The 13,373-nt window shown below is 41.3% G+C and overlaps 1 protein-coding gene across 1 annotated transcript; it reads right to left on the bottom strand.

Annotated features, from left to right (window-relative positions):
• Window positions 1-9,518: 9,518 nt before the first annotated feature.
• Window positions 9,519-13,089, bottom strand: LOC107811683 (pyruvate decarboxylase 1-like). The gene is made up of 6 exons (XM_016636659.2): window positions 11,987-13,089; window positions 11,703-11,866; window positions 10,614-11,264; window positions 10,407-10,524; window positions 10,039-10,227; window positions 9,519-9,947 (listed from the first exon to the last, which is right to left on the bottom strand). The coding sequence occupies exons 1-6, from the start codon at window positions 12,503-12,505 to the stop codon at window positions 9,777-9,779; spliced, it is 1,812 nt and encodes a 603-aa protein (XP_016492145.1). The 5' UTR covers window positions 12,506-13,089; the 3' UTR covers window positions 9,519-9,776.
• Between the last annotated feature and the right edge of the window lie 284 nt (window positions 13,090-13,373).

Below are 13,373 nucleotides of genomic sequence, written 5' to 3'. Positions count from 1 at the left end.
ACTACTTAGAGACTTCGAGATACATCTGCCGCGTCCGCAGACCGAGGAGTCCCTTTCTATTCCTCCCTTTTAGTATTTAGCCTTTCTGTATTTTCTGTTCTTATTAGACAAATTCCGGAGTTAGAGCTATGTAGTATTTCTTTTTCTTAGCTTGTGATTCGTGGGTTTTTTGGTCTTGGATTTAGATATTGGTTTTGAGATCTATATAAATATGGTGTATGCCGAGCGACACATTTAACACTATTATTTGCCTTATTTCTGTTTTTAAATTGTTTTACTTCCACAAGTTTTGGTTATCTTCCGCAAGTTTAGGCTTACCTAGTTGTAGAGACTAGGTGCCGTCACGATGGTTCACGGAGTGCGAACCGGGGTCGTGACAAGTTGGTATCAGAGCTCTAGGTTCATAGGAGTTATGGATCACAATCCGGTTTATTATAGTCTCACTGATCGGTGCAGAGAGACATCTATACTTATCTACGAGAGGCTATGTAACTGTTAGGAAAATTCCACTTAATTTGATTTCCCTGTCGTGCGAGATTTTTGACATCACAATCCTAAACTTCTGTCTTCTATTCTCTCATAGATGGTGAGGACATGTGCTACCAGAGATGATCAGACACTCGCATCCTCTGTGAGAGCCCTCAGAGGTTGGGGCCGGGGTAGAGGCCGAGGATTCACACGTGGTAGAGCCAGAGCACCCGTGCGAGCTGTCACCAAAGAGTCACCAACAGTTCTAGTCAGAGCCTAGGCATCGGATACGCCTACTACTACTACTACTCCGGCACTTCAGGAGACATTAGCACAGTTCCTGAGCATGTTTGGTGCATTAGTTCAGGCGGGGTTGATTAAGTTGTTACCAAATACTTCACAGATCGAGGGAGGGATCTAGACTACCGCCGTCCCCGCTCTAGAACAGCGAGTTCCCATTGGTTAGGTCCCAGGTGTCATAACGACACAGCCCGTGGTCCCAGTTCAGCGGGTGGTGAGGACCCCTCGCCGAGTAGAGGACAAGTGGGTCCAGGAGAGAGAGGGCAGACGAGGTCAGGAGGAGAGTATAGGGGAGTGAGTAGACCTCGTAGACTGGGGAGACCCACAGGTCCTTATTTTGGAGGAAGAGTACAACATGGTAGAGGTTTTGTGGGTCAGCCAGTTCAGTTTGCATCTCATACGTTACATAGTGTTTCAGGTGTTCAAGGGTCTTGGAGTACCCGTACCGCACAGTTCCCACTACCACGTCAGCCGCGAGGCTGCTTTGAGTGTGGTGACATACGCCATATGGTGAGGTATTGCCCTAGACGTGGGAGGAGTGCACCTCCATAGACTTCTCAGCCACAGCACGCTCCACAGAGTTCTCAGGCTATGATCACAGCACCAGTTGCTACCCCACCTGCTCAGCCAGCTAGAGGGGAAGGCCAAGCCAGATATTATGCCCTTTCTGCCTGTACCGAGGTTGTAGCCTCTGATTCTGTCATCACATGTATTATATTGGTTTGTCATAGAGATGCATCGGTTCTATTTGATCCAGGATCTACTTACTCTTATGTGTCTTCTTATTTTGCTCCACATTTGGGTGTACCTCGGGATTCTTTGAGTTCTCATGTTTATGTTTCTACTCTTGTGGGAGATGTTCTTGTTGTGGACCGCATTTATCTATCATGTTTGGTTGCTCTTAGTGGTTTTGAGACCAGATCCAATCTATTATTACTCAGCATGGTTAATTTTGATTTTATCTTGGGCATGGACTGGTTGTCTCCCCATTATGCTATTCTTAATTGTCACGCCAAAACCATGACGCTGCCTATGCCAGGTGTACCGCATGTTGAGTGGAGGGGTACTTTAGATCACACTACCAGTAGAGTTATTTCTTTTCTTAAAGCTCAACGTATGGTTGAGATGCGTATTTATCTTATGTGAGAGATGTCAGTATTGATACCCCTCCAGTTGATTCAGTCCCAATAGTACGGGATTTTCCCGATGTGTTTCCAGCTAACCTTCCAAGCATGCCGCCTGATAGAGATATTGATTTTGGCATTGATCTATTGCCGGGCACTCAACCCATTTCTATTCCTCCGTATCATATGGCTCCTCCTGAGTTGAAGAAGTTGAAGGATCAGTTACAGGAATTGCTTGATAAGGGTTTTATTCGACCTAGTGTTTCACCTTGGGGTGCTCCTGTCTTGTTTGTGAAGAAAAATGATAGTTCTATGCGTATGTGTATTGATTATCGCCAGTTGAACAAGATTACAGTGAAGAACCGTTATCCTTTGCCTCGTATTGATGATCTGTTTGACCAGCTTAAGGATGCACATGTGTTTTCTAAGATTGATTTGCACTCAGGTTAGCATCAGTTGAAGATTCAGGAGCCAGATATCCCAAAGACTGCTTTCAGGACTCGGTATGGTCATTACGAGTTCCTTGTTATGTCATTTGGGCTTACCAATGCCCTAGTAGCCTTTATGCATTTGATGCATAGTGTGTTTCGACCGTATCTTGACTTGTTCGTCATTGTCTTTATTGATGATATTCTGGTGTATTCCCGGAGTCGGGAAGATCATGAGCAGCACTTGAGGACTGTGCTTCAGACTCTGAGAGAGAACAATTTATATGCTAAGTTCTCGAAATGTGAGTTTTGGTTGGATTCAGTGGCATTCTTAGGCCACGTAGTATCGAGTGAGGGTATTCAGGTGGATCCAAAGAAGATAGAGGCCGTGCAGAGTTAGCCCAGACCATCCTCAGCTACCGAGATTTGCAGTTTCCTTGGTTTGGCTGGCTACTACCGTCATTTTGTGGAGGGGTTTTCATCTATTGCAGCCCCTATGACCAGGTTGACCCAGAAGGGTGCTCCATTTCAGTGGACGGAGGATTGTGAGGCGAGCTTTCAGAAGCTCAAGATAGCTTTGACCACAGCCCTAGTTTTGATACTGCCTACAGGTTCGGGGTCTTATACAGTCTATTATGATGCCTCGAGGGTTGGCCTCGGAGCGGTGTTGATGCAGGACGGTAGGGTGATTGCCTACACGTCCAGACAGTTGAAGATACATGAGTAGAACTACCTTATTCACGACCTTGAGTTAGCTTCCATTGTTCACACCCTAAAGATTTGGCGCTATTACTTATTCGGTGTCCCCTGTGAGATTTATACTGACCATCGGAGCTTGCAGCACCTGTTCAAGCAAAAGGATTTGCAAAAGGATCTAAATTTATGCCAGAGGAGGTGGTTAGAGTTGCTAAAGGACTATGACATCACTATTTTGTATCACCCGAGCAAGGCCAATATGGTGGCCGATGCTTTGAGTCGCCGGGCAGGGAGTTTGGGGAGTTTGGCTTATTTACCAGCATCGGAGAGGCCTCTGGCGATGGATGTCAAGGCCTTAGCCAGCTAGTTTGTGAGATTGGATCTTTCGGAGCCCAGTCAGGTTCTAGCTTGCGTGGTTTCTCGGTCTTCCTTATTTGATCGTATCAGGGAGCGACAGTATGATGACCCTAATTTGCTTGTCCTCAAGGACAAGGTTCAACGCGGTGATTCTAGGGATGTGACTATTGGTGATGATGGGGTATTGAGGATGCAAGGTGGGATTTGTGTACCCAATGTCGATGGTCTTCGAGAGTTGATTCTAGAAGAGGCCCATAGCTCGCGGTATTCCATTCATCCGGGTGCCGCGAAGATGTATCAAGATTTAAGACAACACTATTGGTGGAGGCGGATGAAGAAAGATATAGTTTGATTCGTAGCTCGGTGTCTTAACTGTCAGCAGGTGAAGTATGAGCACCAGAGACCGGGTAGGTTACTTCAGTAGATAGAGATTCCGGAATCGAAGTGGGAGCGGATCACCATGGACTTCTTAGTTGGGATCCCACGGACTTTGAGAAAGTTCGATGCTATTTGGGTAATTGTGGATCGGCTGACCAAGTACGCTCATTTTATCCCTGTATGTACTACTTATTCCTCGGAGCGGTTGGCGGAGATCTATATCCGGGAGATTGTTCGTCTGCATGGTATTCCAGTGTCCATCATTTTAGATAGAGGCACTCAGTTCACATCACGGTTCTGGAGATCCGTTCAGCATGATTTGGGTACTCGGGTCGGGTGGAGTTGAGTACAACATTTCACCCTCAGACGGATGGACAGTCCGAGCGCACTATTTAGATTCTTGAGGATATGCTCCGTGAGTGTGTGATTGTGTTTGGAGGGTCTTAGGATTAGTTCTTGCCATTGGCGGAGTTTGCTTACAACAATAGCTACCAATCCAGTATTCAGATGGCACCGTATGAGGCTTTATATGGGAGGCGGTATAGATCCCCGGTGTGTTGGTTTGAGCCGGGTGAGGCCAAATTGTTGGGCACAGACCTGGTTCAGGATGCCTTGGAGAAAGTTAAGGTGATTCAGGATAGACTCCACACATCCCAGTCCAGACAGAAGGGTTACGCGGACCGGAAGGTTCGTGATGTTTCCTATATGGTTGGAGAGCGGGTTCTGCTTCGGGTTTCGCCTATGAAGGGCTTTATGAGATTCGGGAAGAAAGGTAAGTTGAGTCCGAGGTTTATTGGCCCTTTTGAGATATTGATGCGTGTTGGGGAGGTTTCTTATGAGCTTGCCTTACCTCCCATCTTGGCAGGAGTTCATCCGGTATTTCATGTTTCGATGCTTCGGAGGTATCACGGCGATCCGTCGCACGTGTTGAATTTCAGTTCAGTCTAGTTGGACAAGGATCTATCTTATGTTGAGCAGCCAGTGGCAATATTGTACAGGCAGGTCAGAAAACTAAGGTCAAAGAACATTTCATCGGTGAAGGTTCAATGGCGGGGCCAACCGATCGAGGAGGCGACCTGGGAGATCGAGCAAGATATGCGCAGCCGTTACCCTTATCTTTTCAATACTTCAGGTATGTCTCTATGCTCGTTCAAGGACGAATGAATGCTTAAGTGTAGGAGGATGTGACGACCCGGCCGATTGTCTTAAGAATTAACGCCGCGATCCCCTATTAATTGCTTTCCCGAGTTTATTTCTGCTATTTTGATTTGCCAGGATGTTCAGTTTTGAGTTTTGGGACACTTAGTCCCAGAATGAGGGCTTAAGTGTTGGAAAGTTGACCGTAGTAGGAACAGTGTGAAGACGGCCTCGGAATGGAAATCTGACGATTCCGTCAGCTCCGTTGGGTGATTTTGGGCTTAGGGGCGTGATCGGATTGTGTTTTGGAGGTCCGTAGCTAATTTAGGCTTGAAATAGCGAGAGTCGAATTTTTGAAGTTTCCGGTCCGATAGTGAGATTTTGATCTAAGGGTCGGAATGGAATTCCGAGAACTGGAGTAGCTCCGTAGTGTTGAATGTGACGTGCTTGCAAAATTTCAGGTCATTCGGACGAGATTTGATAGACTTTTTGATCGAAAGCATAAGTTAAGAGTTCTTGGAGTTCTTAGGCTTGAATCTTATGTTAAATTGGTGATTTGATGTTGTTGTGAGCGTTCCGAAGTTTTGAACAAGTTTGAACGATGTCATGGGATGTGTTGGTACAATTGGTTTGAAGTCCCGGGGACTCGGGTGAGTTCCGGGATGTTTAGACCAAAAATCATAGCTGTTGCAGGTCCAGAAGAGTTGCAGGCCTCAGAACCCACCAGTGTGGTCCGCACAAAATCCAGTGCATCCGCGGTGGAGAATGTGCGGCCGCACAAAATGCAGTGCGGTCCGCGGTGAGGAAAATTTCACTGGTCCTATTTCGGAAGCTCATATCTTTTGATCTATAAAGAATTTTGGGATGATTCAAAACCAAAGGTTGTAACCCTTCGTGTCTAGTTTCCAGAAAGATAAAGAAATCACAATTTGGACATCTGTAGATAAAGTTATGGCCAAAATACTAAAGCCTGTCACTGCAGTCAAAACCTGTGCGGACATCACTTGTTTTTGTGCGGACCGCACTGGTTTTTTGGGACGACACTCGTTTTTGTGCGGTCCGCAAAGGTGAAAATCCGGGGGGGTGCCCTATAAATACGAGGTTTTGGGTTTTATTTCATATTTTGACCTAGAGAGCTCGGATTTTGGCGATTTTTCGAAGGTTTTTCAAGTAATTCATTGGGGTAAGTGATTCTAACTCAGATTTGGCTAGAGTACATGAATCCATCATTTAATTCGCGATTTGGGATGGAATTTGGGAAGAAACTTGTGAAATCTTTCAAAAATGTAAAATGATGATTTGAAGGACCAAATGATATCGGAATTGGATAATTTTGATATGGTTAGACTCGTGAGGGTATGGGGTTTCTGAAAATGTAAATTTTACCCGATTCCGAGACGTGGGCACGAGGGGCATTTTGGTCATTTTACATAATTTCGCGTATTAGCTTAGAATTTAATTGTAGAATCAGTTACTTGAAGTGTTATTTATATTATGCAATTGAATTGAATAGATTTGGTCCATTTGGAGTCGAGTACTCGTGGCAAAGACGTGGTGTTGGGTTGATTTTGAGTCGGTTCGAGGTAAATGGCTTGTCTAACCTTGTGTGGGGGACCTTCCCCTTAGGATTGATATATTTGGTAATTGAAATGCCTTGTACGTGAGGTGACGAGTGCGTACTTGTGCAAATTGTTGGAAATTCGATTTTCTTTAAGTACTTATTAGTATGTTCCCTCTCCTGCTCTTATTACTTGTACTATTAAGCCCGTTGTTAGCTTAGGAAATCATGTCTAAGTGATTTAATTACTTTAATTGTTCAGTCTATTTACCTGAACTCAGTGCAGCATGCTAGGCTAGAATTATTTGTTGCCTTAACATGAAATTTCCCTTCTCTGAATATTTTCTTGCGGCTGCTGTGTATTTACATTGGGACTACGGATGTGGGATTCCGGTAGCTCCCCCTTGTCTGTTTACTTTGGGATTGCGGGTTAGATTCCCGATAGACCTCCCTGCACATTTACTTTAGGACTGCGGGTTAGATTCCCGATAGATCCATTTGCACATGGAACTCCAGGAATGCACCCGGTAGATTCCCCCAGTACTGGGTATTTACATTTGGGACTACATATTGGAATTTCGGTAGATCCTCACGCACTGATAGTTGGACTACGGGACGGGTTCCCGGGAGATCTTTTGGATATATATGATGGACTACAGGACGGTATCCCGGGAGATCCACTGGACATTTGTAATTGGAACTACAGGATGGTATCCTAGAAGATGCTCGATTGTTATCTCTGTGTTGAGCTGTATTTCTTTCCGTGGCTTGGTTTGTCTCTGTTCTAGTTATTGTTGTTCTGTCAATTCTATGTCATTTCTTACTGTTGCACTTATTTATACTGTTTTATTCCTCACTGTTAACCTTTATATTGTATTTAACCTCAGTAGGGCCCTAACCTTCCTCGTCACTACCCAACCAAGGTTAGGCTTGGCACTTACTGAGTACCGCTGTGGTGTACTCATACCTCTTCTGCGCATGTTTTTCATGTGCAGATTCAGGTACTTCTACTTAGGTCTACCATCCTTGAGGGAGGCGACTACTTAGAGACTTCGAGGTACATCTGCCGCGTCCACAGACCGAGGAGTCCCTTTCTATTCCTGCCTTTTATTATTTAGCCCTTCTGTACTTTCTATTCTTATTAGACAAATTCCGAAGTTAGAGTTATGTAGTATTTCTTTTTCTTAGCTTGTGATTCGTGGGTTTCCGGGTCTTGGATATAGATATTGATTTTGAGATCTATATAAATATGGTGTATGCCGAGCGGCACATTTAACACTGTTATTTGCCTTATTTCTGTTTTTAAATTGTTTACTTCCGCAAGTTTTGGCTATCTTCCGCAAGTTTAGGATTACCTAGTCGTAGAGACTAGGTGCCGTCACGATGGTTCACGGAGGGCGAACCGGGGTCGTGACACCAAAATTGGGTATTATCTGTCTGGATTTATACTTATAGTTTATAGTTGTAGTTAGGGGTGTACATAAGTCGGGTTGGTTCGGATTTTACAATTACCAAACCAAACCAATTGTGTCGGATTATTAAATCTAAAGACCAAACCAAACCAATAAAACTCGGGTTTTTCACTCTCGTTTTTCTCGGTTTTTCTCGGGTTTTCGGGTTTTTCGGGTCTTTTCGGATTCTTTTCCGGTAAAATCTTCGTAGAATAAAACATATAAATTATGCTCAAACTTTTTCTTTAGTTCTAGTAAGATACAACTATATAAAGTATTTTCCAAGAAAATAATACGAAATATGAGATATGTCATGGCATTATCCTAAAATATTCAACAATAAAGACAATAAAATTATGTAATATAAATATTGTTAATTAAAAAGCCATAATAAAAATAAACATAATCTAAGAGTACTAAGTCATGCTAAAATAAGTAGACTAATAAGGGATTATTAAATACATGACTAAACGCTAAAGAAAAAATAAAAATAGGTTATGCATGTTTTTAAAATTATTGCAAAAAAAAAATAGATATTCAATACATTCTCGTTCGTAGTATTGAATTAAATGTCTTTTGTTAGCATTAGTATTGATTTGATTTTGGTTTAGGCTTTTGTTAGCACTATTTAATTTACTAATGTTAATGACTATAAAACTTATTGGAACATTCAAAAGTTCTAAGTTCCAACCTTAAAATAATACCTCAAAAAATAAAATTATAAAATCTTTTAAGAAAGATTTATAAATTACATCACAATAAGTATATTTATATATTAAATATATCTAAAAATTTTATATATGTAATGTCGGGTTGGTTTGGTTTCGGTTTGACTTTCTTTAGTCAAAACCAAACCAAATCAATTATCGTCGGATTTTTTTTCCAATACCAAACCATAGTCGGGTTTTTTTTCTCGGTCTGATTCGGATTATCGGGTTGGTATGGTTTGTCGATTTCTTTTGTACACCCCTACTTGCATGCATCGTAGCAAGAGATAAAACCTTAAGCTTCACAACATACATATATTAGTAATATTTATTTATATTGGTAAGGAATTGGTGATTGAGGATCTACACATTGCACTCTGACTTAATATTTCTTCTTCCAAATAATTACTGAGTTAGAAGAGTAGTAGATCTGACCTGTGAAAGTCGGAACAAGCATATCTATGATTACACAAATATAGAGGGAGCTGCAGTCGTGTTTTAGAAAAATTTGAGGTTACACTACTGTCAATATTTCCTATTATATCTTTCAATTTTCTCCCAGTAACGGTAGGGTAATCTATAATTGTGAATATTTCCGATTATAATTTTTCAACTTACTCCCACAAAAAGAAAGGAGAGCCTTTGCGCAGCATTAAAATCGTTTTCGCGTGATCTATAATTATCTACCTCCATTGTCTACCTCGCATGCAGAATGCTCTATACACCGAGCTAGGCTTTTCTCCCACTTTTCTTTTTATACCACATAAAACTCTCTCAGACTATCCAAGAAGATGCACTATCAATGAAAACGATGTCTTCTCTACTTGGGCTCTCGAATAGGTCGGCCATATAACGAGATATTAATCCTCTTACTTGTAGAGGCACCCAGAAAAAAGAGCTCATACAGTCATATCTTCTGTTCACGTAGATCAATATTATGATCAATTAACAAGGTCCAAAGTTTCATAAACGAGACAACATGTAAACGAAACTTTGTCAAATGAAGAGACAACAATCCTAATATAGACAATCTTATGAACAAGCAATACTAGCAGAATACCCTCACGGGATACAAACCCCAGAAATTAAACATGAGATATAACGTGGGAACTCGCCAACTTGGAAACCAGAATTTTCACTAATCTGAAACTAGCTACGAGCATTCAGAAATATTACTGAGGATTTGGCGGACGACTATTAGCTGCAGAGACTCTAGAACCCCATTCAAGCAGCTCTTTGCTGGTGTCATCCTTGTGAACAATCACTTCAATGAAACACAAGCAATCTTTCTTGGCTTCAGTTGCAGTTTCAATTGCTTCCACAAGCTCCTCTTCACAATGAACCTGGCATAATTGAAACAATGACAATATAAATTGATTTAGAATCTTTTAACTCAAAATGAATGGCATTGTTCCGTATCAGAATTCCCCTCACCTTGGTTGTCCAACATTTTCCTTCCCCGTTGTGGATTGCATCAACTAGTCCAGTGTAATTCCAATTCTTAATCACATTGTAAGGTCCGTCGTGGATCTCAACTTCAATTGTATAACCACCATTGTTTATCAAGAAGATGATAGTCCTCTGCCCGCATCGCAGCATTGTTGATATATCCTGAGCAGTCACCTGAAAAAATGTCGCCATACGGAACGATAAATAAATGATTGTATAGATGAACCCAGACCCCACTACCCCACTACGGGGATTATACTACGTGGGATTATACTAGGTATGTTGTTGTTGTTGTATAGATGAACCCAATCAATTCACTGTACTAAATTTAGTTCGTAGAACAATCTGTTTACCTGAAAGCTACCATCACCAATGAAAGCTATCACCCTCTTTTCTCGTGCTGCTTGAGCATAACCAAGAGTTGCGCCAACAGACCAACCGATAGATCCATACTGCATTTGGAACTCATACCTGAAAGAAAGCCAGAGAGTAACAAGTCAATATACATGAACATTTAAGCAAATACCAAATGGCATTTCACTCGGTCATTTGGAGCATACCCGCATCCCTCGGGCAGTTTAAGCTTCTGGCAATTGAACCATGAGTCCCCTGTCTCCGCAATCACAGCAGTGTCACCAGACAACATCCTCTGAATGTGCTCAAAGAGAACATTAACCCTCAATGCCTCCTTAGGCTCACACTTGAGAGGATGTCCCTCTGGAACATAAATCCTACGATAATTCTCGTATGCAGTTGGGTTGTGCTTTAGCCTCTTGGCCAACGCAGCAAGGAAATCCTTCATTAGAACACAACCAAATGCAGGTCCATTCGCAATAGTCACACGATCCGGCTGGACAATGATTGCTTTTTCTTTCTTAAGAAGCAGAGAATACCCAACAGAGCTATAGTCATTAAAAATAGGTCCAGCAAATAAGTAAGCATCAGCGGATTCCACAATTTCAGCACAGAATGCCGTGCTCACTGCACCCCAGTAAGTTCCAATGAAGTGCGGGTGATGTTCTGGAACCATCCCCTTAGCCGATGGCATCACTGCAACAGCATATCCACTGGCATCCGCCAATTCAACAAACCCCTCAGATGCCTTTGCAACACGCAATTTTGGCCCTCCCACAACAACTGGTTTCACAGCTTTGTTTAAGAATTCTGCAGCTGCCTCCACTGCTGCTTCCAAACCCATCTGGTTACTCAATCTAATACGAGATAAAAACCATATAAGTAAACACCTTGACCACATTAATTATAAAACAGAATCAACACCAAAGAAGATATTCATCTGTCCCAAATTATATGATATTGTAACTATAAAACAGCTTATATGATAACTCTTTTTTATTTCAAGACATATAACATGGTTGATGACATTCCATTCTTCAAGAAAACAAATTGGTAATCCTATTCAAAATATAAAATCCAATATGACATTTCTTACTTTATAACTATCATTTTGATATTTTGTTCCAATACTTCAATAATCAAAAAAATATATCTTCTCCTACTTATAAAAAGCTCAAATCAACATCTTAAACTTGACGAAAACAGAGCATACTGTCACACAACAAAAAAATCCTTACATACATGAAGAAAACAGAGCACATAAAGTGAATAAAATGAAATGCTCAATAATATACCTAGGAGAGAGGCAAAATGGAACCGGTTCACGGCTAAAAGTGGGGTGTGGAATCCCCGGCAAGTTACAACCTATGCTTATATAAACCGGCTTACTTTCTTTCAACGCCGTAGATATTGCTGTATCGATCAGTTCATGTGCATCCTCTAAGTTATTCACCACTGCCTGAAAACCCAAAAACAGAAGAAAAACATAAAATTATATCAATCAATACTATATTTAACTAAAATTAGAACACACAAAATCTAAATTACCTAAACTCTTGTAGCAAGCTATAAACTATACCTGGTAACAAGTGACGGTTTGAAAGCAACGAAGTTCTTGACTAAAATCAGGCAATCCAATAGTATGATGAAGTATTCTATTAGTTCCATAATCATTAGAATTAGGCCCACCAACAATACATATCAAAGGAAGATTTTCACTATAAGCACCAGCAATGGCATTAAGAACACTAAGTCCACCAACAGTAAAAGTCACAACACAAGCCCCAACACCACGAGCTCTAGCGTACCCATCAGCAGCATATCCAGCATTTAGCTCGTTACAACAGCCAATAAATTTAAGCCCAGGTTCAGCTATTAAGTGGTCTAAAAGTGTAAGGTTAAAGTCGCCGGGAACGCCGAAAACGTCAGTGACACCGACTTGTACTAAACGGCGTGCTAAGTGACGGCCTAGTGTAGAGTCCGGTGAGTTGAACGGAACGGTAGGTGTGTGTATGGTAACGGTGTTGGTTGTTGGTAAGCTTCCCACATCGTTGTTCGCCGGTTTACACGTGTCAATTGCTCCGATCTTCGCGTCCATGGCGATTCAAGAAGTAGTGAAATACAGTATTCAGTTTTTCTAGAAAATGTTAGAAACGAATGATGACTACTACTTTGAGTAATTTCTGGGGTTTTATAAGAGGAAAATGTTTAGGAGAAACAGGGGGCGGTTTTGGCTTATTTGTATTTGTTGATGTCGGTTTCAGTTTTAAGGGCAAAATATAAAAATAGCTGGTCGAAATTAATGACATATACAAGCCAAAAGAAATAGTAAATTTATATATATAATGGTACATATATATAAAAAATAAACCTTTTTGTCAGCTATAATTTTTAGAAAAGATTAAAAAAAATTAAATTTTTTTACGCCTCTCCAAAAGAACCAATGGGGATGGGGTTGTATAAGAGAAGGAGAGTGGAAAGTGGTTTTAATAGCTGGATTCAGAAGGGACTACAAAAATTTTGATAATGAGCTTTGGCAAAGGAAAGAAATTTGTATTTTGGAAGAGATTCCAAGGATGAAAAGCATAAAAAAGAGGACTTAGGAATTAAGGCAGTACACACCATAGTCAAATACGCAATTATTTGTATTTTTGCAAATGTTAAATTTGAGTAAGTGTACTATGACCATATATATATATGTTTTCTTTCTATCGAGTCAAATTAGGATTACCTTATAATTTAAAAATGAGTACAATAAAAAGTTATATTTACTAATTGAATATACAATATGGTGAATTGGTGATTGGCATCGTTACCATATTTGGCTCACCAAATAAACGCGATGTTGATCCAAATACTGTCATTCCGTATGCAAATACTGGGAGCTAGCCTTGGGTTAGCTTCTTATGGTTTTTGGTTAGGAGAAAACAGGCAATTGAGTGGCGGCTGTCACGGAGCTGGTCGTG

This window comes from Nicotiana tabacum, chromosome 5, assembly GCF_000715075.1.
Source record: "Nicotiana tabacum cultivar K326 chromosome 5, ASM71507v2, whole genome shotgun sequence".
Taxonomy (NCBI): Eukaryota; Viridiplantae; Streptophyta; class Magnoliopsida; order Solanales; family Solanaceae; genus Nicotiana; species Nicotiana tabacum.
The sequence above is the reverse complement of the archived record's forward strand: the minus strand, read 5'-3'. Positions and strand labels throughout refer to the sequence as shown.